The sequence below is a fragment of the Canis lupus genome, chromosome 23, assembly GCF_011100685.1.
Source record: "Canis lupus familiaris isolate Mischka breed German Shepherd chromosome 23, alternate assembly UU_Cfam_GSD_1.0, whole genome shotgun sequence".
Taxonomy (NCBI): Eukaryota; Metazoa; Chordata; class Mammalia; order Carnivora; family Canidae; genus Canis; species Canis lupus.
This window is the reverse complement of record NC_049244.1, coordinates 51,501,792-51,526,761: the sequence shown is the minus strand read 5'-3', so window position 1 is coordinate 51,526,761 and position 24,970 is coordinate 51,501,792. Positions and strand designations below refer to the sequence as shown.

The 24,970-nt window shown below is 47.4% G+C and overlaps 2 protein-coding genes across 4 annotated transcripts in view; one reads left to right on the top strand and one right to left on the bottom strand.

Moving 5' to 3' along the window:
• Positions 1-24,970, top strand: part of VEPH1 (ventricular zone expressed PH domain containing 1) — a 222,558-nt gene that overhangs the window by 31,148 nt on the left and 166,440 nt on the right. For all 3 annotated transcript variants that reach the window (XM_038571298.1, XM_038571299.1, XM_038571300.1), the window contains exons 4-5: positions 3,449-3,623; positions 22,920-23,086. In XM_038571298.1, the coding sequence (XP_038427226.1) occupies positions 3,449-3,623; positions 22,920-23,086 (342 nt within the window). The remainder of the gene's footprint in view (positions 1-3,448; positions 3,624-22,919; positions 23,087-24,970) is intronic.
• PTX3 (pentraxin 3) lies at positions 13,368-19,178 on the bottom strand. Its single transcript, XM_038571301.1, has 3 exons — positions 18,962-19,178; positions 18,227-18,517; positions 13,368-14,594 (listed from the first exon to the last, which is right to left on the bottom strand). The coding sequence occupies exons 1-3, from the start codon at positions 19,089-19,091 to the stop codon at positions 13,981-13,983; spliced, it is 1,035 nt and encodes a 344-aa protein (XP_038427229.1). The 5' UTR covers positions 19,092-19,178; the 3' UTR covers positions 13,368-13,980.

Here is a 24,970-nt window from a genome sequence, read left to right as displayed (position 1 = left end):
GATTCTTGTCTCACATTTAGGTCTTTCATCCGTTTTGAGTTTAACCAGAGTGTGAGAGAGTAGTTCAGCTTTATTTTTCTGCATTTTTAGAAGTATGATGTCACTGTTTTTTAATAATGACATTATTACTGTTAAAAAAAAACTACACATTTCACTAAGAATCACATCTCAAAAACTTTAGTAGCTGCCTACTGTTTTTCTCTGGAGCGTCTAGAACTGTTGTAAGAAGAATATAATGGAATTGGTTCTTTCATGGTTGCCGGCAAACTTTAGCTCACCCCCCGAGGTTTAAAGATATCAGTCGCTGCAAATACCGATTTTCATTGATCTTTCATTGTCTGGGTTCACAGTTAGTAGGAACATGAGTTGTACTTCTCAGTGCCACCATCTGGGGTTTCTAAGCCCGTTACAGGTGAATGTGCTTGGAGATGTATTCCTCTAACGAAACATGTGTACTTCTCTACCTGCAAGTTGTTCTTGGTAAGGACTCAGATTTGGTCAAGTAAACCCGGGCACAAAGTTCTTTGTTGGAAAGCTCTGAGAAGAGTTGTGTGATTGTGTTCCACTCAAAACTTGGGCTTTGTTCAGCCACGACAGGGATAAAGATGTGTCGTCTAAAAGTTAAACTAGCGAAAGTCTACACGTAATGGGCAGATTGGCTGTCTGCAGGGCAAACCAAAAAATTATATGGGTGGCACTGAGGGGTTTGGGAAATGCCCATATGCGGTAATTGAGGTAACTTGACTATAATAACCCCAAGGGAGCAGATATAGAAGAAGATTATGATAGAGAAAATGAACACGCCAACCGGCCCTGCTAAACAACACCGCATCCTAAATATATACTCTGAAGAGAACGTCAGCAGAGGGGAGGATGCTCAGTGGGGGGTCATTATTAGGGCACAATTAGCACAATTACCCAGCACCGTTCTGTGTGTGTGTTGGGGGATGGTGAGGGCTGGTAGAGACCAAGTCTGATGGATAGGAAAGTTCCCATCAGTTACTAGAGATGGGGATTTGGTTATGGGGTAGGATTGCTATTATAGTCATGGCCCGGATGACGTAACCCTCAGGATCTCTCTTTGCTCTTATCTGATTTTATGCCCGTCAGTGACCATTCTGGTTAGTAATCTGGTTCCTGCAATCCTGATAATGTGAAAGAGTCTGACCTAGGAAAGACCCTCGCTGTAGACGAGTAAGCTAGCATGCCTGATTATGCACCGGGCTTTTGGAAATCCCTTGGTGTGAGTTAGCATCAGTGGATGCAAACAATTCTGTCTGGCCTGACTAAGCACACCCTCAGACTTCTAAAGCTGAAAGGCAGGGCCCAGCCAGCCTCCCAGGGAGGCCTCACAGCTCATCACATCAGTAATGGCCCAGTCCAATCAGGCCCAATTAAGTTCACCGGGAGAGGAAGTGCTCTAGATAAAGTCAAAGCGTCGTATCAGAGAAGTCTGGCCGCCAGCCATGGTCCTAATAGTCAGACGGGGTTAGGAGCTCTCGGAAGGATCAGGACACAGCCTCGTGAGCGGAAGGCTGCAGAAGCACGAGGTCTGGCACAAAGCGGGAGGGCCAGGACTCCGGCGTGGCTGACGTGGCTGCGCAGTACCAGGTGGGGGTTCGAGTACCTACTTCCTCTGCTCAGGAGTCAGATTGACCCTGGGATCTGGAAAACGGCTAGAACTACAGAAACGGTCTACTTTTGTTTCTAGGGACTGAGGGGGCAAAGCTTAAGCACAAAGGAGTTCATTGACTCCGAAAAATTGGGGGCTAGCATCGGCCTCAGCACAGACTAAAACACGGGGCACAAATGATGTCCCCCAAACCTATTTTTTCTCAACTTGTCTCTTACGTAGATGCGTGTTGCCTTGAGTCTCAGACAGTTTCTCTCCTCCTGAGGCCGCCCCCTGGCAGCAGCTACTCTTGGTCTTCTAGTCTCAATATTTTGGCTTCAGTAGAGGACAGAATGTCTTTCCCAGAGCCTTGCAGTGACTCCTTCGCTGTAATTGGGTAACTTGCCCATTCTTGAACCTTTCATTGGGACCAAAGAAATGTGATTCTCTGATGGGTCAATGTAGTCACATGACCGCTCCTGAAGCCAACGGTGCAAATGCCCTCATTAGAAAGAAGTATCATGGCACCTTGGCCATAGAAGTAGGAATCTGCTAGCAAGTGTGTAATAACTCACTTGCCCAATCAACTAGTCCTGCAAATGGATGGCGTGGAGCTTCAGGCCCATCCTCCGCCATGGCTAGCAGCAACGTGAGCAAGAGAGACGGGAGCAAACGCGTCCCCCCACCCGTGCCTCCCTTCCTATGTTCCTGATGACAACTATCGCAGTAGATTTCCATTTTCTTCATTAGTTGTTCAGTTTCTCAGATGGTTATTGAATTGTGGGAAGTACTAGAGGGAGCAATCGACAGGTCGAACAATAAGAGCATTTTTCGTACCAATGGTTTCAGAAAAACAACTACCTGTTATTTCTACTATGGTGATATGGAGTCCAACAGCGTGCAGTGTGCAAGCTCTGCCTTGTAATTAGGCCGAAGGATGGGTTGACAGAATAGTTGATGGTAGTGAAGACAAACGATTTTTAAGAATACTTTGCATTTTTTTAGCCATTATTCCCTAATTATGCAATTAGATGCTGACGGCACTATTTTATGTATATGAGGATACTGATGGCCAATCACAAAGTAAACCAAAAAGAGAATTATTCTAGGACCCAGATTTTCTTTAGTTTTGAGCCTTCCATCCACTTATTTTTTTCTGAATTTCACTGGCTGCAACTTTAGTTTTTACGATATGGCCAGAGAGCACCTTATTCAACATTCCTTGGGTTGTTCTCTCCAGTGAACACCTGGGGCGTTCTCGTCACCATCGGGGGCTCCTGGTCACCCTGGCGATCAAGTGCAGCCTCCCGGGCCTGGAAGGCCAGCCCTTTGCTAGTCACGCCCCTTTGGGACCCCGTCTGGTGCTCAGCTCCGTAGCCCAGCTGTGCCCCCCACCCCATGCTCCCGGGCGGCCCGCACCTGCGCCTCCGGGGTCTGCTCCTTCCTGCCTGCACCCAGGCGCCCCTGTTCATCAGGCCCAGCTGTGACATCAGTCCCTCCAGAAAGTCTTTTTTTTTTCTTTTAAGATTGTATTTATCTGTTCCTGAGAGACCCAGCGAGGGGCAGGGCCGCAGGCCCCATGTGGGCCCATGCAGGCCTGGATCCCGTCCCGGGGTCATGCCCGGGCCCAAGGCGGGCGCCCCACGGTGCAGCCGCCGGGTGTCGGGGGGCCCTCCTGGACACCCCCAGGACGGGCCGGGGCTCGTCCGGCTCCCGGGGGGCTGGCTGTGCCTTCGGGGCCTGCTCTGCCGGCCGCGCCCGGAGGAGCCGGGGTGGGGTGGGCGGGCGGGCGCGGGAGGCCCAGCGAGCGCCCCGTGTGCCCCTGTGCTCCCTCAGAACTACGGCCGGGCCCCCGTGGCGGCGCTGGCCGTGCCCGTGGCGGCGAAGTTCCTGGGCAGCGGCGACGCGGGCGTGTGCGGGAGCGTGTCCAGCTACCTGGCCCTGGCCGCCACGGCGCAGGCCGGCCTCCTGGCCCGGCACACGGACGCCATCGTGGACAGCGCGCTGCGAGGTAGGCCGCGGGCGGCGGGCGGGCGGGGGGCTGCGGGCCGCGGGCCCCGGGGCGCCCCCACCGGGCAGGAGGCTCCCGGCCGCCGAGCCGCCCCTGCTCTCGGGGCAGCCGGGCGCCCCTCGCACCCTGGGTCCCCAAGCAAGGGACGTTAGCGGTGACCGGCCTGACGCGTGACTGTGTCCGGTCCCACCGCCGAGAAGTCCAGCCGGACGCCCCGCTCCCTGCTCCACATTCGACTGGAAGAGACCAAGTTAGTCCAGTCCCGCTGCTCTCTGCCTTACGGTTTGTTGGGGTTTTTGTTTCCTTTGGTTTCACATCTATCAGAAGTCATGTCTTTACATTTTTTTCCTTTTCTTTTTTTTAAATTTGGGATCGGAGAACAGTATACGGTATTGTTTGATATGCATCCAATGTCCCCAGTTGCCATTAGCAGAAATGTAGGAGGCCCGTGAGCATCCGGCCCACGTTTTACTGCCACACACCCCACGTGCTCGAGTTGAACATCAACTCTGTAAAGCTCTCCCAGACCAAGTGTTTCGTAGAGTCCCCAAGGGGGCCCCACAGATGCGCCCTTTCGGGGGTATCCAGACCGGGCCTTGAGCCCAGGCTGTTGGGCTGTGCCTCCCGCCACCCCAGGCCCCGCAAACCCTGTGGCTGCTCCTCCGGAGGTCCCAGGAGCGGATTTCACTGTGCACTGCCTTGGCCGGGGTGGGAGCACCTGTCCTTCTGTGCCGCTACCCCCAGAGCTTCGGGAGCCACCAGTCCTCAGCCCCCCACTTCCGCGTGGCAGCCTGTGGCAGGATCGGGTCGGGGGGACGCCTGTCTTGCTCCTTGGCATCCCACTTTGGTAGACAGGCCTCAGAGTGGGGTTGCTTAGCTCCCGAGGCCAAACCATTCCCAAGTTTGCAGTAAAATGTATCCTTGTGCTGTGCCCAAAACATTCTCTCTCTTTCCTGGGCTCAGCTCTCCAGCTGAGTCAGGCTGGCGAGAAACCAATCATCCGGTTCTCAGGATGACGGTGGCCCTCCAAGGCCTAAGGTTGTTTTTATCGTACCAGACGCTCCCCCTCTGCACCATCTGACCAGCCACCTCAGCGGTCTACTAGGTGCCCACAAATGTCCGACCCCAGGCACAGCCCTGGAAATGCCCTCTGAAGATCTGTCATTGGTATTACGAGTCAGTAGCATTCATGTCTCGTTCTCTTTGGCTATGGGATCGAACTGCTAATTTGACTTTTAATCGTGATACTAAATTTTCTAAAAGCTCAGAAAACCGGTTATGCTTTTTTCACCACCTTGGCTACGTATTTGGGACAGATTTGATAGGATATTACAAACACTTATACACACCATACATTTTAAAATCATGCGAGTCAGACTTGCAAGTAACAGATTTATTGGAGAAAAAAAAATGATTGTTTTTTTGTAGCTGCCAAGAACGTAGCTCATGTATTTGGGGTTTTTTTGCTTTTGTTTTTGTTTTTGTTTTTTAATGCACTTTCAATGACAAATCTTTTGAAACACAAAATGCACTTTCTGAATTCAGGGCAAGCATTTGAAACAAACAAATGATTCAGTTTATTTGATCTGGCATTATAAAAATTACCATAAGAGAAATGATAATCTGACTTATGAGAAGTTGGGACTACATATTTCAGGGCTTAGATTTTTAAGACTAATGTGTCTATTAAACTCCACAACCATTCACGTGAGCCCATCAAACTTAGACCTGCCAAGTAGAGGAGATCTCCCTGTCTCTCGGTAAGTTTTCTGATCTACAAATCTTTGTTATATCTTCTCTTTCTTTCCTTCCCTGATTCCCAACCAGCTTTGGGAGCCATCATTGGGATTTTATTTTTCTCTGCCTATCGTTTTCTCTCGTTTAGATCTTTCTCTTTAGCTTATATTACCTTAATCTGCGTTCTCCCATTTTTCTACTTCTACAGAAAATGCTCAAGTATGGCAGTTTCTTGATTCGATCTTTTTTTTTTTTTTTTTTTTTTTTTTACGAGACTACAATCACAAAAATTGTGGAATCTTGTGTTGGGACATTAACATGATTCAGCTCAATTACCCAGGCGATGCTTAAATCCCCACCAAGTGGTCATCTACTCAATAGCAATAATGACTATAGTAACAATTATAACTACGATGGCTAAAATTTATCTCATGCTCTCGTTATGCCAAATACTGTATTAAGCACTTTATATGGATTGTATCGTTTAGTCCTCCCAGAAATTCCTTTAACAAAGCACCTTTATTATCTCATTTTACCAATTAGTAGTATTTTTTAAGTAATAGAAACCCCAGGTGTAAATAGCTTGATGATGACAGTGATGGTGATGGTGATGATGGAGACGAGGAAGAAAAGGAAAAGGAGAGGAGGAAAAGGAGGGGAGGAAGAGGAAGAAGAAGAGGGGGAGGAAGAAGAACTTCTTACCAGAACACATGACTGAAAAGGGCATAAGTATATCAGACTTCTCGTGTGGCTTGATTCAGGGCTCAGTGGCAGTCCCAGAAGTCATTACTTAGCTCTGCATCCTTTTGGATTGGATTTCCATGCGCCATGCTATGGCCCTCTGCAGTTTCCAGCTCACATCATCATGAACACCGATTCAGCAAAGAAACTCCATATCCAGTCTCATTGTCTCTATTTGACCTGACCTGGGCCACATGCCCATTTCTGAACCAATCCATCCTTGTTGACAGGGAATACAGGATTTCCACTGACCGGGCTTGGGTAATGAAACACCACCAAAGCAGGAAATGGGGGTCAACTGCAGTAGAACCCCCCGCCGGGGTGCAGATCACTGCCCCCGACCAAATCCAGGGCTGTTGCCAGCAATGCTTAAAGTGAATACTGGGTACCAACAAACAGCTTTATGTATTTACTTTTATCCTTTCAGACTTTCTTTTTTAAAGATTCAACCCGTTGCTTTGGCATAACAAGACCTTATTAGACAATGATTCTCCCATTTCAGTGTATCTACAGTTCTTCCCAGGTTCTTGGCATCTAAATTTTTATGAACAGAACCACTCTACCTTCATTTTAAAATGCTATGGAAGGGCCCCTGGGGGGCTCAGTGGTTGAGTGTCTGCCTCTGGCTCAGGCCATGACCCCGGGGTCCTGGGATTGAGTCCCACGTCGGGCTCCCCACAGGGAGGCTGCTTCTCCCTCTGCCTGTGTCTCTGCTTCTCTTTGTGTGTGTCTCGTGAAGAAATAGATAAAATCTTAAAAAACAAACAAACAAAAAACAACAACAAAAAAACACTAATGGAAAAGTAGACCAGATGGGGCCAGGCAAGGCTTGTGGTATACCAGTGGTGACTGCTCCTTCTACTTGGTTGATATTACTCCATTGATCATATTTTTAGGTTGTGTTATACATATGTCTGTCCCCGATTCCAAACCAAATGCCTCCTTTATGCTTGTGAGTCAATCACGAGGGACTGTCAAATGAGCTTATATATTTTTCCCTGAAGGCAAATATTTCAATTGTTCCAAGCCAATTTTTACTTCTTTTCATTATTAATAATAATATGTAAGTAATAATGTTGACTTTTACATGAAATGTAAATAGAAATTGATTTTATTTAAATTGCTTGGACTCCATTTGTCTGTTTTGTATTCTCTGAATTCTCCTAGTAAGAAAGAAATTGAAAAGTCCTTTCCATTTGGAGAAAAGATTAAAACCATGAACGTTATTGCTTTGGTTCAAACTTAAGAGCTAACGGCCAGAAAAACCTGAATATCCCTATAACAAATAAGGCAATTATGTCAGTACTTTTACATCAACCACCCCCCTCACCCCCAAAAGAAAAAAAATCCTGTCCCATTTACTTTTATAGATCAATCAGAACAAATATGCAAGTAATAATTACAGGCTTGACTGAACTTTTTCAGATAATTGAAAAACATTATCTAGCTAATTCTATGAGGCTAGTATATATGTGATATCAAAACAAGAAAAGGACAACATAAGGAAGGAAAATGCCAGCCCATTTTAATTATGAACATAGATGCACAAATCACAAATAAAAATGACTCCAGCAATGCTTAAGGAAAATAATAGTTAATATTTGCTGAATGCTTCCTGTGTACCATTTTCTGGTCTTTTAACTCATGTAATCCTCCCAATATCTTATGAGGAAAGAACTATTGTTATCCTCATTGTATAAAATTCACAACGATTCGGTTGAGTTTGTCCCAGGAATATAAGAATGTCTTAATATTCAAAATGTAATTCCCCACAGTAAAAGACTAAAAAGTCATGCGATCAGTAAGAGCAAAAATTCAGGACCCATGTATGAAAAGGAAGTTTTTTGAGAGCTAAGAATTTTGCAGAACTTCCTTAAACTGTTTAAGGGAATATCGTATATGTATATATACATATGTATATAAAATTATTATCTATAATTAAGAGACTACTATATATACACCTACATACATATGTATATCTTCTTCTTTTGTAAAATTCAAAGTCTGTCTATGGCAAAAAAAAAAAAATCCCTACAAACTAGTAATAGAAAGGAACATCCTTAATTTAATAAAATGTATCTACAAAAACCTACAACTAAAATCACCCTTAATGGGAAAATACGAAGTTCTTCCCCTTGAATTAAAAATAAGGGCAGCCCGGGTGGCTCAGTGGTTTAGCGCCACCTTCAGGCCAGGGTGTGATCCTGGAGACCCAGGATCGAGTCCCACGTCGGGAATAAATTAATAAAATCCTTCAAAAAAAATAAAGTAAATAAAAATAAAATAAAAATAAGACAAGGATGTCACTTAGGTAACAAATTTATTTCAGCTTAAATAATATCAGAAGTAATTTAGTATTTTGTGACATCACCTTTTCAGGGTGGGAGTCATTTTTCAGTATTCCTGAATAATTCTCCAAACTTGTTCTTTGCCATGTAGATGCTTAGGAGAGCCTGCCTGGTATTGGCATATGACAGCAGTGCTGAGTACAGCATCATTTAGCACATCTTTTACCCAGGAGGCTGACAATGTTATTGGAGAACCTGCAAATGAGGATATCTCCAAGTGGAAGGGGTTACTTGAGGGCATCTAGGGAAACCCTTTCCAAATTTTGCTTTGGATCTCTGTGATGCGCGCATCACTACCTTCAACACTAAAAGCAATGATGTCTCTTCCTCTGCATTTCTGAATCAGTGGACGTAATAAGGAAATACGCCTCTCCGTCAGCGTGCCCGTTACCCGGTCCTCTGGCACAGACCACAAGATGACCTCAAATGATTGGAAACTTAAGTAGAAAGTCTTTGGAAAGAAAATGTAATATTGTCTCAGCAAGAGTCCAAATTCCTTTCTGACTTACTGGCAATACTCTAGAAGAGACTGTCTAGTTAATTATGATAAATTCACCTCATTTCTTTCTCTATGTGAGACAACATTTCAAGCCACTGATTGGTGAGCTGTCTCTGAAAATAGAGATAAAAAATCAACCTCTCATTTATTATGGTAGTAGTGATATGGGCCACATAGGCTGAGGTGAGGCCTAAGTAGATAAAGAAGTTATACTTTGCACAATGCCGGGCACGTAGTTCATCCAGGGTTACAGCGATTCTTCTTATCATTATCATAATCAACATCATTGTCGTTGTCATCCCTAATTGGGCATCTGCCATGTACCGGGGCCATATTAAAATATTAAAGGCAGAACCGGATTCATCTGTGGAGTTTATAATCCTTGGGGAGATACTTAGCCATTAAAAATTCATAATACAATTATTCTTAAAGAACAAAGTTTTTAAGTTCACCATATTATAGGTTGTTGAGAAAGAATGTATTAATCCAATTTCCAGGAAACAGGCTGCTAAGCAATCTTATTAAGAATATTCAAACTGAATAATAATGCACATAGGGAAATATTAAAAATGATGCTCTACGACGCCAACCAAGTGTGGATCAAGAAATAGAGACACGTCTTGAGACAGAAAAGGGCCTCTTCTGAATTGTTAACCAGGGCTGGGATCAATTGCAGGCCAGGGTTTGCACCTTCTTGACTCCACCAGCAGATGTTGCTGTGAAGTAAAATAAGGCCTTCCCAGCGAGGAACACGCGGGCTGGCCTCTGAGAATGATCCGCAATATAAGGGAATTTTTATATTCCCTTATTTGTTTGTATTTTTTGCACCTTTGCTTCTTTTTTAAATTTAACCCACTGGGAACGACTTGGAAAAACTTTTTTAAGGACAACTTTCATTTCAAATGTCATGTTATGGTTTACAAAGTACTATTAGATACGCCATCAGTTTTTTTTTTTTTTCGCCATCAGTTTTTATGTCATTTTCATAATAACCCTTCTGTTAGGGAGGCAAGTCCTGTTATCGCTAATTTCTTGGCTAATGTGAGACTCAGAAAGATTAGCTGGCAGGCCGGGCTTCTAGATGGTCGGCGATGGTGCTCTAGGATTCGAATGGTGAACTTCCCAGCCCGAGCCCAGCACGCTTTCTTCCACGGTCCAGATCTATAAAACTGAATGCAAGCATCAATAATCTCAGTTTTCCAGTTCATTGAATCCACAAATATAGACGTGAATGTTTATAATCACTCTGCCCAAGATTTTTAACTTTTTGAGTGCTATTTGTTAAGTGGCTAAAAGACAGTTCTGGAAACATTTGGCCTTAGTAAGCTTCTGAAGGAAGAGCTTCCTGATACAAAATTTAACAAAAAAGTAAAATATCAGTGATAATTTCTTCTCTTTGCAAATGTAATTGTTAAAGTGAAGTTAACTAAGTAATTGTAAATACCAAACTCTAAAATTCTGCAATAGACCCTTTGTAGTAAAAGGTTCTGAATAGATTTTTAAAGGAATTAACATTTCACTAAATTTTAGATTATATTGGACAAGGAAAATGTATCAACTGTATTTTGTTCATATATTCATATATCCCTCTGCAAAAATATTGTCCTGACGCCCATACATATGTAGGTACTAGAGTAACAAAGTGACGGACTGTCACCATTTGCCTAGAACTGGAGTTTTCTGGGACATAGGACTCTCGGTGTGGAAGCTGGGACAATCCCAGGCAAACCAGAACAGTTGGTCACACGAGCACATGCACATAATATTTTATATTTTATATTTTATATATATAATGCATTTTTTCCTCGTAGTGACTTGAGTCATCTTACAAAATTATTTAATAATGCTGTGATATAGGGATGCCCTTAACAACCATTCTGGCAAATGAAACTCTTTGCCAATGTGCCAGACTAAGCCAGCATACTGATACTTCTTTATAGAAATTTTATCTCCGTTTTATACATTTCTTACCTCTTCCTTTTGCAAATATTATGCATTACGGAACTCATTAAATGATATTAAGAAAAAAAAAAAAGCCAGATAGCCAACAACTGAGAATTTGTAAAATGTATTTTCTTTTTTTTTAATTTTTATTTATTTATGATAGTCACAGAGAGAGAGAGAGAGAGAGAGAGGCAGAGGGAGAAGCAGGCTCCATGCACCAGGAGCCCGACGTGGGATTCGATCCTGGGTCTCCAGGATCGCGCCCTGGGCCAAAGGCAGGCGCCAAACCGCTGCGCCACCCAGGGATCCCTGTAAAATGTATTTTCTAAGTGTAGTCTCTGAATGCTTTGAGGAGATAAAGTGTTTTTTCAATTTTTTAAAAAAATTGTTCTCCTGGATCATATTAGGTGATCAAACACTAGTGGATTTTTTAAAAAATATTTTGTTTACTCATGAGAGACACACAGAGAGAGGCAGAGACCCAGGCAGAGGGAGAAGCAGGCTCCATGCAGGGAGCCCGACGCGGGACTCGATCCCGGGACCCCGGGGTCATGGCCTGAGCCGGAGGCAGATGCCCAACGGCTGAGCCCCCCAGGGGCCCTCACTGGTGGATTTACAGTGACAGAAGTGCCGTTTTCTCCCTGTTAAAGCAGCGCAGGAAGAGGCAGCCCAGGCCTGGCGAGGCAGCTCCGCACCCGGGAGCCCAGGCGCCTTCCGTGTGGTGGCAGGACCGCCCGCCGCCGAGGTTGCCAGAACTCCTGCCGTCATTGCCCTATTCCAATCAGGCAGAAGGAAGGAGGGAGAGAGAATCCCATTCAGTGTATTCCAGCATCAGCCGGGGCGTCGGCCCCTGGCCGCACCTCGCTGTCACTGATGCTGGGAAACAGAGACTTCACCCGAGTGGACACACCCACCATGTGAACCTAAATTCTGTTCCTTTGGAAAAGAGGGAAAATAGGTCTTAGGAGACGGTCGGAAGTCCCCTGGAACACTTACCCAGGGTTACTGCTGTAGCAGATGAAATTCCTGCTTCTGTAACCCAGCAATTGCTTGGTTTTCTGCTCTCTGCTGCTTCTTTACCCTCCATGTGTAATTCCCATAGAAAAACTAAAAACGCCCCCAGGTTTAGCTCCGTCGGCGTAGGCGTTTGCATGCATTTTGGCCTGCATCGTCTAGGATCTCTTGAGCTGATCTAATTCCTGCTGAGATGTGGAAATTGAAAGCATGCCTGACTCTCTGTTTATGGTCGGGTCCGGCGTTTCTTCTTCCAGTTAAGCATTCCAGTCATGGACATAATGGCTAAAGAAGGATTTACGTCTGGCCACGGTGTAATCTCCAAGGGCCCGAGACTGGCCCTCGGCCTCATAACTGTGTACACTCTTCCTAGAGATCCATCAGGCTGATTTTGCGGGTCTCACAAGCGGGATGAAGCTCGACTGCTATCACGAGCATCCTCAAAGATTCCTAGAATCATGACATCTTATGGCTAAAGGCAGTGAGACCAATCCCCTTGTTTTACTGAGAAGACCCAGAGGAGTTAAGTACCTTGCCTAAGGACACTCAACTAGTCAGTTATAAAATGTGGTTTGATAACTAGTCCCGGCCCTATGCTCCAAATCTCACAAACCAGAGGTGACCCGTGGTTGTCCAGACCCGTCCTTAGGCGAACACATCATCACTGTGGCTCTACATTTGCTGCTGATGTTCAGGAGCAGCTTTGGGATGGTCTTCTCTTCGCCCCAAAAAGCATTTACAGGAGAACACTAGTGTGGCGGAGAGTGACCTCCCCATCTGTAGGGTGAAGGACCTTGACCGTCCTTTCTTCATGCACGAGTAAGAGAATGGGGTACGCTTTAAGGGCAGGAATCATTGTTTTTCCAGATTCTTTGATCTTCCCAGGAATGGCCCTCACCACGGATATTTGGGGAACTCTGATAATTTATGTGTGTTTCTGTGTTCCACAGGGCAGAGTGTCATATGTGGTCAAAGGGACTTAGACATCATTATTTCCTCAATTCCTTGATTTCTCATTTGAGAAAACTAAAATCCAGAGAGATGAACTGACTTAGCCGAGATCAGATTTCTTGCTTATGACTCCTAGGAAGCCAAAGCTTACGACAACTCTATAGTCTGTTCCTACCAATGTCAACTAGAACTGTTTTCTGGGAACTAGCTCCTACTTCAAGAGTGCGGATTTGCTCCAAAACATCTTTTAAATTTAAAATTAGATGACGGGATCCCTGGGTGGCGCAGCGGTTTGGCGCCTGCCTTTGGCCCAGGGCGCGAACCTGGAGACCAGGGATCGAATCCCACATTGGGCTCCCGGTGCATGGAGCCTGCTTCTCCCTCTGCCTATGTCTCTGCCTCTCTCTCTCTGTGACTATCATAAATTAAAAAAAAACAAAAAAAAACAAAAAAAAACTTAAAAAATAAAATAAAATAAAATAAAATAAAATAAAATTAGATGACATGGGGTAGTTTTATAAAATATTTTATTTACAGTAGAGCTTTACAAAAATAGTCTTAATAAAATTAATACAAAACCATTTTATAATATAACTTATATAACTATCTTCTCAAAAAAGTGACATTCGATTATGACACATAAACTACATTTGCATTTGTTAAGTCACATCGTAGTATAAATATGTTTCATCATCGTATTTTGTAATCATAAGGTACATGCCAGTTAACAGTGAATAATGGACAGCCAATGTTATTTTCTGTTCCTTCCAACGTAAAAGTCATCTCTGGCCAAAACAAAATTAACCAAAGAAAAGTGAAACAATTGCCCTTCTGTTCCACGACGCAGTCCTTTTTAATTATTTGCGAGTTTATCTGACAGAGACACAGCACTAATCGCAAAGCACCGTGGCGTGAAGTCTAGAAACAACATCCCCTCAAGCATTCCCCAATGCCTTCTCTTCAGCTGTTTATTCGGTAATTTTGCCCAGATAAATAAAGATTGATCTCAACTCTCCCCTTCATTAGTCTCAAGTGTTCTTAACACGCGCTGAGGTTTTCAGACCTTCCCAACTGTCTGAAACGTGAGGTTCTTTCTTTGGCTTCGAGTCGAGCTTCACAACACTCAGGAGACATACTGGGCTCCTCCATGGGGCTGGACCTCGGTGACTCCCCACCCAACCACATTGCCCCGGATGTGACAAGACTCCGCTCCTCCCGACTCTCTTATCTCTTCGTTGCCGAGAACACGATCCCAGATATTGAAGCCTGTGAGCCTTCCAGAAAAGGCTAGCGCTTCGTCGAAGCCGCCACCCACACAGCAGCCGTTCTTTTCTTGGCCAATCTGCAGGATGCCCCCCTCGGGGACCAGGTGACCCGTGGCCATCTCCAGCGCGGCAGCCACCGGCTCACCGTCCACCCACAAGGACACGCGGCCTCTCCTGGACTCCCAGGTGCCACACAGGCGGGTCCACTTTCCCAGGGGAACCGCGGCGTTGGCAACCAGCTTGTTGTGCTCTCCGCCCACCACGAGCACCACGGACTGATAGCTGAGGTACAACTGGATCTCGTACGGGTTTCTCTTGGTGCCATAGGAGAACAGGACGGTTTTGTTTAAAACATCTGTGGCTTTGACCCAGATGCAGGCACTGAAAGACTCAAGCTTCATGGGCGTCACTGGATGCACGCTTCCAAAAATCCTCCTGGACCGCATTGGGAATAAGATGGCGGTTTCACAACCTAGAGGAGCAAGAACGTGACAAGGGTATGAGAGAAAGGGGCGTCCGTTCACAAGTCATCCCAGCATTTAGGGGTCTCCGCCCGGCACTCGAACGACTACAGCTGAAAATCCTATGCTGTGGCCCACCACGACCCGAGCAGCTTCGCGTGTGACCTCCCGTGTGACCTCCAGAGCAAAGGAAAGAGGAATAAGGTCAACTGTCAGGCCTACTCCGTGAAGGCCCCACGTGGAAGGGAGGCGGGCAGAGTAGCCAAATTGTCCCAACTCAAAAAATGGTGGAAACCATGTTTTAATAACTACTTTCCCTCGCAATTAGCTGATGGTCTGTTGCTACTTTTTTTTAATGAAAATGTTAAATGGCCAAGGCCGTGCCCTTGGCCTGCACGTGTTACCTTCAGTGACGCTGTAGTTTCCAAGAACTTAGAGCCAGACTTGTTTCCCTCTTCTTGACTTCACCAAACTTCCATAGAACAACGACAAAAACACCTCTGAAATTCGATGGACCTAGCTCACCCTTTACCTGCTGTCGACGTGTTTTTAAATGGAACTCCAGGGCAGTGCTATTGTTGCTGGAATCGTAAAATACCACGTGCTCCAGACACCTGTGAACTGCAAAGTCTGTCGAAGGCTACCTTCGGAAGCAGCAACGAGCGATCACGATGGCCGGTACTCCCTAGGTCCCAGACACCGTTCTTACCGCCCTGGATGGTTTTAATCCTATTTCTGGACCCTAAGAGATGGTCTTAATATTCCCATTCTACAGATGAGAGAACTGAGGCATAGAGCATGAAGCAACTTGGTTCCACTTTCCAGCTGGTAAGTGGTAAAACGGGGGCTTTGAACTGCGGCGTTGCGGCTGCAGAGGCCGTGCCCTTGGCCTGCACCCGGCCCTGCTTCCCAGGAGGGGAACCCCTGCACTTGGCTAGGAGCGCTGGGATTCCGTCTGTTTTACTAGCAGCAAGCCTGCAGGTTTTGATGAGCCCCCAAATCTCTCCGGGCTTTCCTATTTTCCGTAACGGCCCCTCCCATCCTGCTACCGATCGTCCGCCTCGAAGCAACAAGAACGTAGTGCTCGGGAGAAGAACTGTGAGGCCACGGGTATGCTTAGAAACGCTCCGTTTGTCCACATGCTTATAAATACTATGGAGGCAGCAACAGAAAACCTTTAAGGAAGAGTGAGCTCTCCTAAAGGGCCTGGCCGAGAACATATTTGTGCTAAAGAGCAGTGAGAAGGAGACATTCAGCCGTGGGTGGCTGGGAGCTCAGTAAAGTCCCACCTCAGTTCAGCTCCAGGTCACCTGTCTGGTCAGGGAGCTAGAGGTGCTGAACGGAAGCCCTTCTAGGTGTCTCTGGGAAATGTGCCAAAGCCTTTCATAGGTGAGCTCTGCTTTGTGATAACCTCATAGGCGTAGGAGAGATGAGAAAAAGAATTGTTTTTTTTTTTTTTAATCTAAACGAGGGCTAGCTATTCACTTTATAACAAACTAAAGATTTATTATAAAATAGCTCTGGCATGCAGGCGTCCAGAGCATTTAAAGACCAACCGGTGAGTGAATATACAGACCTTGGAGGCACCCAGCGTCCGTGCAGAGCGTGTTCAACTACGCTAAATGCCTGCAAGTGACTGGGGGGCTACGCTCGGCCCTAAAAAAAACCAAATAGCTGTGGACCTAGAAATAGTCAAAGAAATATTGAGTTTCAAAAAATCGTATCAAAGCACCTACAATACTAAAGCACAAATTGGTCCCGTCACGTTTTTGGTATTCTCTTTTTCACTGAAGAATTTGAATTTTTGAAGATTTTTAAGATTCATTCTTAATGAGACAATCTTTCTTCAAATGAAATCAGTACTTTCTTTTTTTTTTTTTTTCTGTGTTAATTAAGTGAAACAAAGATCACGGAGCAAAAGATCACCATATGCATAACCATTTGAGATATTATTCTCTGTAAAGTCCCAGTAAAGGAGTGTTCAAGAGGGGGCCTACTGCAGTCTAATTAACTGATTTCCTGTTTAAATAAACCCAGGCAGGCAGGATTGCATTCCAAAGCATTCCTTGATGGCCTCTCAGAGACTCAGCCTCCCCTGCAGGCTGCACTGGCTGTGTGAGTTACTGGAGTGGAATTTCGTGTTCACAGGTTTTTTTGTGGCTTTTTTTTTTTTTTTTTTTTTTTGGTGGGGACCAGTGATTGAAGCTCTTGATATCTCTTTAAAATGTCAGAAACTCTCTCATGAAATGGCTTTTAACTAATAGGTTTTTCTGATTATATTATCAAAGACCAAACAAAATTAAAACCAGGTTCTTAGGAGGCCGACAACAGAATAATTAGGAATCCCCGAGGAACCAAGCTGGCAGGAAACCAAGAGAGGGGAAATAAAACCATGTGGGTAGAAGTACTATTGGATGGAATAAGGAATTAGCATTCTAGAATTCAGAAATACATCCCTGTCTGCTCTAACCAGTGTACAGAGGTGAGTGAAAACTGGCGTTAATTCTTCAGTTTGGGGAGGGGGGGTGCATCATAGGTACAATCACTTTAATATGCTTTGCCAAAGACAAGAAATGTCACCCACTAGAATAGCCACAGAATTATGTTTTGTCTCCTTGTCACTTACACTGAGGAGCTAATCGTGTATTTGGTTTTATGCTTTTCCAGTCTCCGAAACTGTACTGAATAGTCCAGAAAATCTGCTCAGCATTGATAAAGTCCTCCAATACTTAGGAACGACTGACACCCTGCTATGGTTTCTGCAACTTTAAATGAAACATGCTCCCCCACATGCTTACCATTAGGATCCTTGCCCCCCAACAGCTGAGCTGCTTTATGGCCACTCTAAGGAGGGCGGCGCTGCTTGTAAGTCATCCTCCTCTGTTCCCGACGTTCTCAGGCACAGGAAAGCTGTTGTTTTCATACCTAAGTCCCTGATTTTCCCATATGGCCCAACAAAGGATTCCTGCGCCGCTATCTCTTAGAGATTTTGGCCTCCACAAAGGAGTGTTCTTTGGCTCCAAATCTCCTTTCTTTGACCCACCTTTCAAACGTGTTATTTCGGGCCCACATGTGTTTTTTGGAGATCCCTGTAGGATGGCAGGGGAGGAGGGGGGGCGACTTCAAGAAGTCCTATCTGGTTTGAACCGCCTCTCTCCTGTTTGCACCCCCATCCCTGCAAGTCCCTGGGGAGAGGAGGGTTCCCAGTGTGCTCCCGCAGCAGCCCATCTCACTGCGCATGTAGGGCTCCCCCGAACCTCCGGGACTTGAGGGGCCCCCTCGGGGCTGGTCAATCCCACAGGCCCCTTTTGGGGGGAGGCAATCCCGCTAAGCCCTTCAGGGGTCAGGTTCAGTCTCAAGCCTCAGGCTCAGAACCCGCACGCAGGGAGGAGGCAGGGGAGGGGGGGGCGGCCCAGGAAAGGTTCCCTAAAACGCAGGCTGGGCCCCGAAATAGCGCGGGGACCAGAGCCCCCCGAAACCTGGAGGGAGTGGAGAGCCCCGACGGAGCGGCCCCGGGCTCCGCCTTCTGCAGCGCGTTTTGGCGCCGCGCGGGGCGTGCGCAGGTGCGCGCAGGTGCTCGCAGGTGAGCGCAGGTGCGCGCAGGTGCCCCCCGCCCCCCGGGCCGCGCGCTCCCCGTGCTCACCTGCCGGCAGCCAGCGCCCGGCCGCCCAGCCCCGCACGGCGCGGAGGTCGGCCCGCGTGCGCCGCAGCTCCTCCAGCACCGCGCCCAGGGCGCGCCCCGGCTCCGGGCCCTCGGTCGGCGGCGCGCACGGCGTCCCCAGGCGGCCCAGCTCGGCGCGCAGCGAGCGCAGCTCTGCCCGGAGCACGGCGTCGGCGGCCTGCAGCATTGTGCCCTCCCGCGCGCGCCAGTCCTCCAGCATGATGAACAGCTTGTCCCAGCGGCTGAGCTCCGGGCGGCAGGCGCACGGCGGGGCTGCGGCGGGGACACGCGCGTCACCGCCCGCCGGTCCTCGCAGCCGTCCTCGTGGGCCTCGTGGGACCCGCGGAGCCCTGGGGCGCGGCCCAGGTGACCCCGAGCCCCCCCGACCCCGGGCTCCTGCTGCGACCCCCCCGACCTCCCCAGCAGCCCGTCCTCGTGGGGACCCGGCGGGAGCCTTTGGGGTGCGCGGCCGAGGTGACCCCGAGCCCCCCCGGCCCCCGGGCTCCTGCTGCGACACCTCCCCCGACCTCCCCAGCAGCTCGTCCTCGTGGGGACCCGGCGGGAGCCTTTGGGGTGCGCGGCCGAGGTGACCCCGAGGCTCCCCAGGGCTCCTGCTGCGAGCTCCGCCGCCCCCCGACCTCCCCAGCAGCCCGTCCTCGTGGGCCCCGCGGAGCCCTGGGGCGCGGCCGAGGTGACCCCGAGCCCCCCCCGACTTACGGTCCTCCGTGGGCTGCAGGCCGTGGTCGATCTCGTTGTCCAGGTCCACGTACATGAGCTCGTAGTCCCCCGGGCCCTCCGGCGACAGCGCGGAGCAGAGCGCGCACAGCAGCACCGCGGGGAGACGCATCGCCGCCGCCGGGGGACGCGAGGGGAGGGAGCGGGCGGGCACCGGGCACCGGGCGGACACCGGCGGACACCGGCGGCCGGCCCCGCGCCCCTAATAAGCGCCGGCAGCGCCTGCGGGGAGCCGGGGGTCAGCGCCGTCCCGGGGCCCCCCCGAAGCGGGGCGGGGGCGGGCGGGGGCGCGGGGGCGGGCGACCCGGGCCGGCACGTTGCACAAGAGCAGCCCGCCGGGGGCTATGCTGCAGCCAGATTAGCGGGAGGAGGGTCAGAGGGGAAAGAGGTGGGGAAACTGGGCCGGGACCGTCCCCACGAGGGCTGGAGGGGGGCGGGGAGCAGGCCTGGCCGTGCCCCCTCTGCGCCCCGCTCCCGCGCCGCAGCCCTTGGGGGAGCCTCGCCCCTTCCCGCGCGCGGCCTCCCGGGGCGGAGCGGGGCTGCTGCGAGCTGATGCCCAGGGGGACCGGCGTGCGCGGGAGGATGCGGGTGCTGGGGGCGGGCCCGGGCCCAGCCCCAGCCCAGCCCCAGCCCCAGCCCCAGCCCAGCCCCAGCATCTGGGTCCCCCTGCAGGCGCGAGCCCGCTCGCAGGCTCCCCGCAGGGAGGGGCTCACCCACCCGCAAACCTCGAGGAGGACGGCACCGGGGGAGAGGGAAGCGCTGACTTTAGGAACGTTGCTCTTCCTGAGCTGCTGTGAGGTGGAAATTGTATCATCCCACTGGAGATCACGCTCCTAAAGTAAGTTTAGGAGGAACCTCCACGCAGGTTTCCAGAGTGACTGCACCAGGTCACATTCCCACCAACAGTGCAGGAGTAAAAATAAGTAAATAAATAAATTAATTAATAAACAAATAAATAAATATAAATAAATAATATAAATAAATTTAAATAAATAAATAATAAAATAAGTTTAGGGATTCCTGCTTCCTTCGAAATGTGAAGGCCCAAATAAGCTGAAAACTCTCCTGCACAAAACACCTAGGAATGCATTTACATTATGATGACTTTTAAAAATTTTTTTTGCAATAATTAAATAGGGTTTTACTTTATTTATTTTGTTTGTTCCTTTTTAAATAATTTTACTTGTGTTCAATTTGTCAACGTACAGAATAACACCCAGTGCTCATCTCAAGTGCCGACTTTTTAATTTTTAAAGATTTTATTTATTTATTTATTTATACATGAGAGAGACGACAGAGACAGGCGGAGGGAGAAGCAGGCTCCATGCAGGCAGCCCGATACAGGACTCGATCCTCCGACCCGGGGTCACGCCCTGGGCCAAAGCCAGATGCTCAACCGCTGAGCCACCCAGTGATCCCACTATAATGAAAACTTTAAATGTACAGATGAGCTACAGATAATGTAAGGGAAACCTCCAGGAGCCAAAGAAAGAGGTGTGGGGGGTGGGGATCCAAGACCAACCCTGTAAGCCTGAGAGCTGATGCTAGCCACCCCACCTCCCAAATAAAGGGAGGTAGGGGTCATAGTTTTGTAGCAATCCAGTGCTAAAACAGTGCCCTCGGGAAGATCTCCCATTCCTGAGTCAAGAAATAGGTATAAAAATTACAGCATCCTACAGCACTATTGGTAAAAGCTAAGCATCATCATCATCATCATCATCATCATGTCTTTCAACCATAGAGTGTATGAATAAATTGTTGCCTGCTTACACGATAGAATGCCATACAACTGTGAGAGTAAGCGATGGAGAGCTTCCTGGAGCTAAAACTTCAACACAGTGCTGAATGTAAAAAAAAATTAAATATTGCAAAGACATTTGCATAGTATGAATACCACTGACAAAAAATTTTAAAGCCTGCAAAACAACACTATAAAATGTTTGTTGGTCTATACACGTGCAACTGAAATGTAAAAAAACATTCATGAAGATGATAAACACCGACTTTAGGATGGTGGTTGCCCTAGGGGAGAAAAAGGAAATGAGTGGGATAGGAAGTGATTCTGGCACCAAGTGGCTTTGGAGGGCACGACCTTATTCTTTATTGCCTACTTTTGCCTAATGGCTTCAAATATTCCATAATTTAAAAAATATTAGTTCATACATGGAATTTATAGGATTTCTCTTTTTTCTCTGAATTTACAGGACGTCTATACCAAAGTGTCTTCATCAGTTTCTAACGCAGAAAAAATTTTTATGCATTTATTTTTGCATCATGTGATCAAAATGCAAGTCAGCTGAAAATGACTAATCTGGAGTTTTTCCTTCAAGGCTTTCAGGGTATTTAATGGGTATTGTATCAAAAGCCTTACACCAGTTTCCTGTCTTCAGTTGCAAAGAGAGTCTGATTTATCATGAACTTTTTTAGAGATTGATCAGTATGTCTACATAATTAAGTTCTAAGGTCTATTGTACCCTGTACAGACTGGGCATTACATTAAAAATTCCTGATCCTTTAAGGAAAAGCTCTTGGTTCAGAGAGATAGAAAACAAAATCAAGCAATATTTTGTGATGGACTCGACATTTTTTAAAAAGAAAACCCTGAATATTTCTAATACTTCGCATTCCATGGGTATATGGAAATCTGCAGGAGACTAATTCTGTGAACCACGTGCGGGAAAAGCAATTCTCATTATGTATCATCACCCACACTCATTCAATCTGATCCAGAGTTACCCTTCTATTAATTTTAGTCCCGGATATTCTGAAAATGGTAGCCTTTTTCTTCTATTCTCTCTCTCTCTCTCTTTTTTTAAAATTTTATTTATTTATTCATAAGAGACAGAGAGAGAGAGAGAGAGAGAGAGAGGCAGAGGGAAAAGCAGGCTCCACGCAGGGAGCCCGATGCGGGACTCGATCCCGGGTCTCCAGGATCACGCCCTGGGCTGAAGCTGGCCCTAAACCGCTGAGCCACCCGGGCTGCCCCTTTTGTTCTATTCTCCTATCTAAATGTCCTTTATATATGGACATGTCCCCCCATTCGAGAAAGGTCACATACGTGTAATCACTGCTGCTCAGTTGATTCCTCCTGTGTCTTTCATCTATATACGAAGCCAAATTGAAAGTAATAGACGCACGAACTTTTTTTTTTGTTCAAGAAATCCCTAGAAACCAATTCTCCTGAGACATTTAAGTACTTGAGAGGATTTTGAGAAAAAAAATCCATACCATAAAGTGATAAGCAGATGTTTCCCATATGCTGTTTGCTGATAAGTCCCTGTAGCTTATGCAATATCTCTTCTTGAGACTTTGCCATCTTAAATCCAGTTGTCCATACATGTCTTTGAGGCAAATCAAGTGTGACAAACAAGCGGACTCTCAACTTCCCTTGAAAATAGTACAGAAATTGGGGATTTAAATTTTCATTGCTACTTTTTTTTGTAACTATTCATAAAAATAAGGCTGCATTTCCACATGTCAGCTGTCTGAACCAGGCCTCCATATCTCTCAGGAACGTGAAAACATTCCTCTGCGCCTTTTTTTTCCTTTTTGGTTCCGTTTCATGCTTATGACACTGCATAGTTTTCATTTAAACAGCATCCAAATGTTGTTTCTCGTCAGGAATTCTTTATCAGAACTGTTTCCTTCTTCAGGGTGTGGTGTGGTTACTGTCAAGTGTTCCTCTTTCCCCGTGGAGCATTAGTCAGGAAAACTTTTTCATTAGATAATAAATAAATATGATATTCCCTTTTATGGAATCTGTTTGAGTCCCGCTGTAGTGATTTTTCAAAATAAGATACTGTGTTATTTTTAGCAGAAGCCTTGGCCATCACTCCACGCTGTTTAATGAGTAAGTGCAAGGGTTATTGCATTGACAGTGAACGTGTTTCTACTGCTTGTGAGCTAATGCTCGTCATTCCTGGTTTTGTTCCCTCAACAGGCAATGCCATGCTGTTGAGGGTGTTACCTGCTGTGTATGAAAAGCAGCCTCAGCCGATCAACAGGCACCTGATGGAACTCCTGGCCTTGATGCCTCAGCTGGAGCAACCAGAGCAGTACCATCTCCTACGGCTTTTGCACGTAGCTGCGAAGAGAAAGCAGCCCGAGGTAAAAAGTACATCACATGCATGACGGTCCGCACAACCAGGCAGGAGAACAGCAGGTGTGCTTCGGGTTTCCTCCCTCGTGGGCCTAAACACACTCGCCTTTACGTGAAAGCACTCATTCACTTTTCCTAGAACCGTGAAAGCGAGGAGGGGATGGCACTGTGGTCCCCAGAGAAGCAGAGCCGATAGGATGGACACATAGATCGTGAGCAAACGGACTTTGCTTACGTGATCATCAAGCTGAGAAGACCCACAAGATGCCATTTGTAAGCTGAGACCCAGGGAACACGGGGTGTAATTCCCATCTGAGTCCGAAGGCCTGAGGATGAGGGGGATCAATGGTGTGAGCTTTGGTCCAGGCGTGAAAGCTTCAGAACCGGAGGGCTGATGGTGTAAGCCACAGCCCAGAGGCAGGAGCAGACCAGTGTCCCTGCTCGGCCAGTCTCGTTCAGGCCCTGAGCAGCTTAGACGAGGCCCACCCACACTGGGGAGGGCAATCTGCTTTACCCATTCTACCAATTTACATGCCAGTCTCATCTGGAAACACTCTCACAAACACACCCAGAATAGTGTTCAAGCAAATGTGTGGGCGCTCAATGACCCAGTGAGGTCGACACATAAAATTAACCATAACAGGTACAGTACTGAAAACAGAACAAAGGTAAAACCTGTCACTATGGCGGAAAAGCTTTAATTGATGTTGAGTGTGGCCATGAAGCGCAGGAATCTGTGGTTTCTGGGCCGAGGAAATGAGCTGCACGTGGGGAAAGCAGCCTAGGGTGAGAGCAAAGGCTCGTTTTCTAGATAGCAAGTTGTTGGTTTTTTGGGATCAAATAAAATATTATAATTATTAGGATTATTGTGATTACCCATCACAGAACATCCAACTGAGTGCTGGTTTAAATAATATAAAGGAATTTACTAGCTAATGTGATGGGGAAAAAATACCTTCAGGTGAGGTGGTCGATCCAGGAGCTCAAATAATACGAACCGAACACTTTTCCTACTCTCTATTTCTCGGATTTGGTTTCTGGCGTTGGCTTCCATTTTCTGCAAGCTTTCTCCTCGTGGGATCCAAACTGGTCCAAGGGGCTCTCTAGGCAGCACACCTCTTCTACCTCTACCACCAGCATCCAAACAAAAGTCCTGAGGTTCTGTGTTTAGGACACACACCGTCTGCCTGGTGCTTCTGCTGACTCCCGAGGATACTCAGAGAGAGACTCGAGGCCGCCAGGAAGGGGAGAGTAGGAATGGATCATGGAAGGTACGTACGAGTGAAGATTAAAGGTCAGCCCAAGGTTCTATCGACCGTGGTTGTAACTCTGCTTCATTTCCTGATAAAGTCAGTACCCACCACTTAAAAAAAATCAGTGAACGTGAAGGTGAGTACTGGAACATTTGAAGTCAACCCTCGAACCATGCAGAGAAGAGCCGGCGAGAAGGGTCGAATGCACAATTAACCGCGGTAGGCTGCCGTGGCTGCAAGGGCCCGACGGGAGGAATGACTTCTTTTCTCCTTCTGTATCGCAGACCTTGGCGGTAGCTCTCCATGAGCAGTCACAAAACCAAACAGAATAAATGGTGATAAGTGGTTTGCAAACGGTAGAAGCAGAAGGTAGGGCAGTGAGTTCTACCTTAGGGAGAAACAAGTGTCAAGAAGATTCACAACAGAAGTGGCATCGCGGCCAGACCTTGAAGAGCGGGAGGGTTTGTTCCAGGTGGAGCATGGGGCACAGGGCCTTGGGGAGCGGAGACAGGGCTGGGGGTCCTGGACACTGGAGAGAGACCTGACCCTACCCCTAGAGATTTCAATTCAGGAGGCCTGGGAAGGGGCCCCAGACTCTGCCTCTTTACAGGTTCTCAGGTGACACTTTTCCTGCTGCTT

Bases quoted from the DNA above. Each gene is read 5' to 3' on its own strand.
- PTX3 (XM_038571301.1), bottom strand. From the start codon at position 19,091: ATGCGTCTCCCCGCGGTGCTGCTGTGCGCGCTCTGCTCCGCGCTGTCG. The intron at 18,518-18,961 runs GTAAGTCGGGGG...TCCCCGCCGCAG, and splicing joins CCTGCAGCCCACGGAGGACC to CCCCGCCGTGCGCCTGCCGC. The intron at 14,595-18,226 runs GTGAGCACGGGG...TTGCTCCTCTAG, and splicing joins CGGGCGCTGGCTGCCGGCAG to GTTGTGAAACCGCCATCTTA.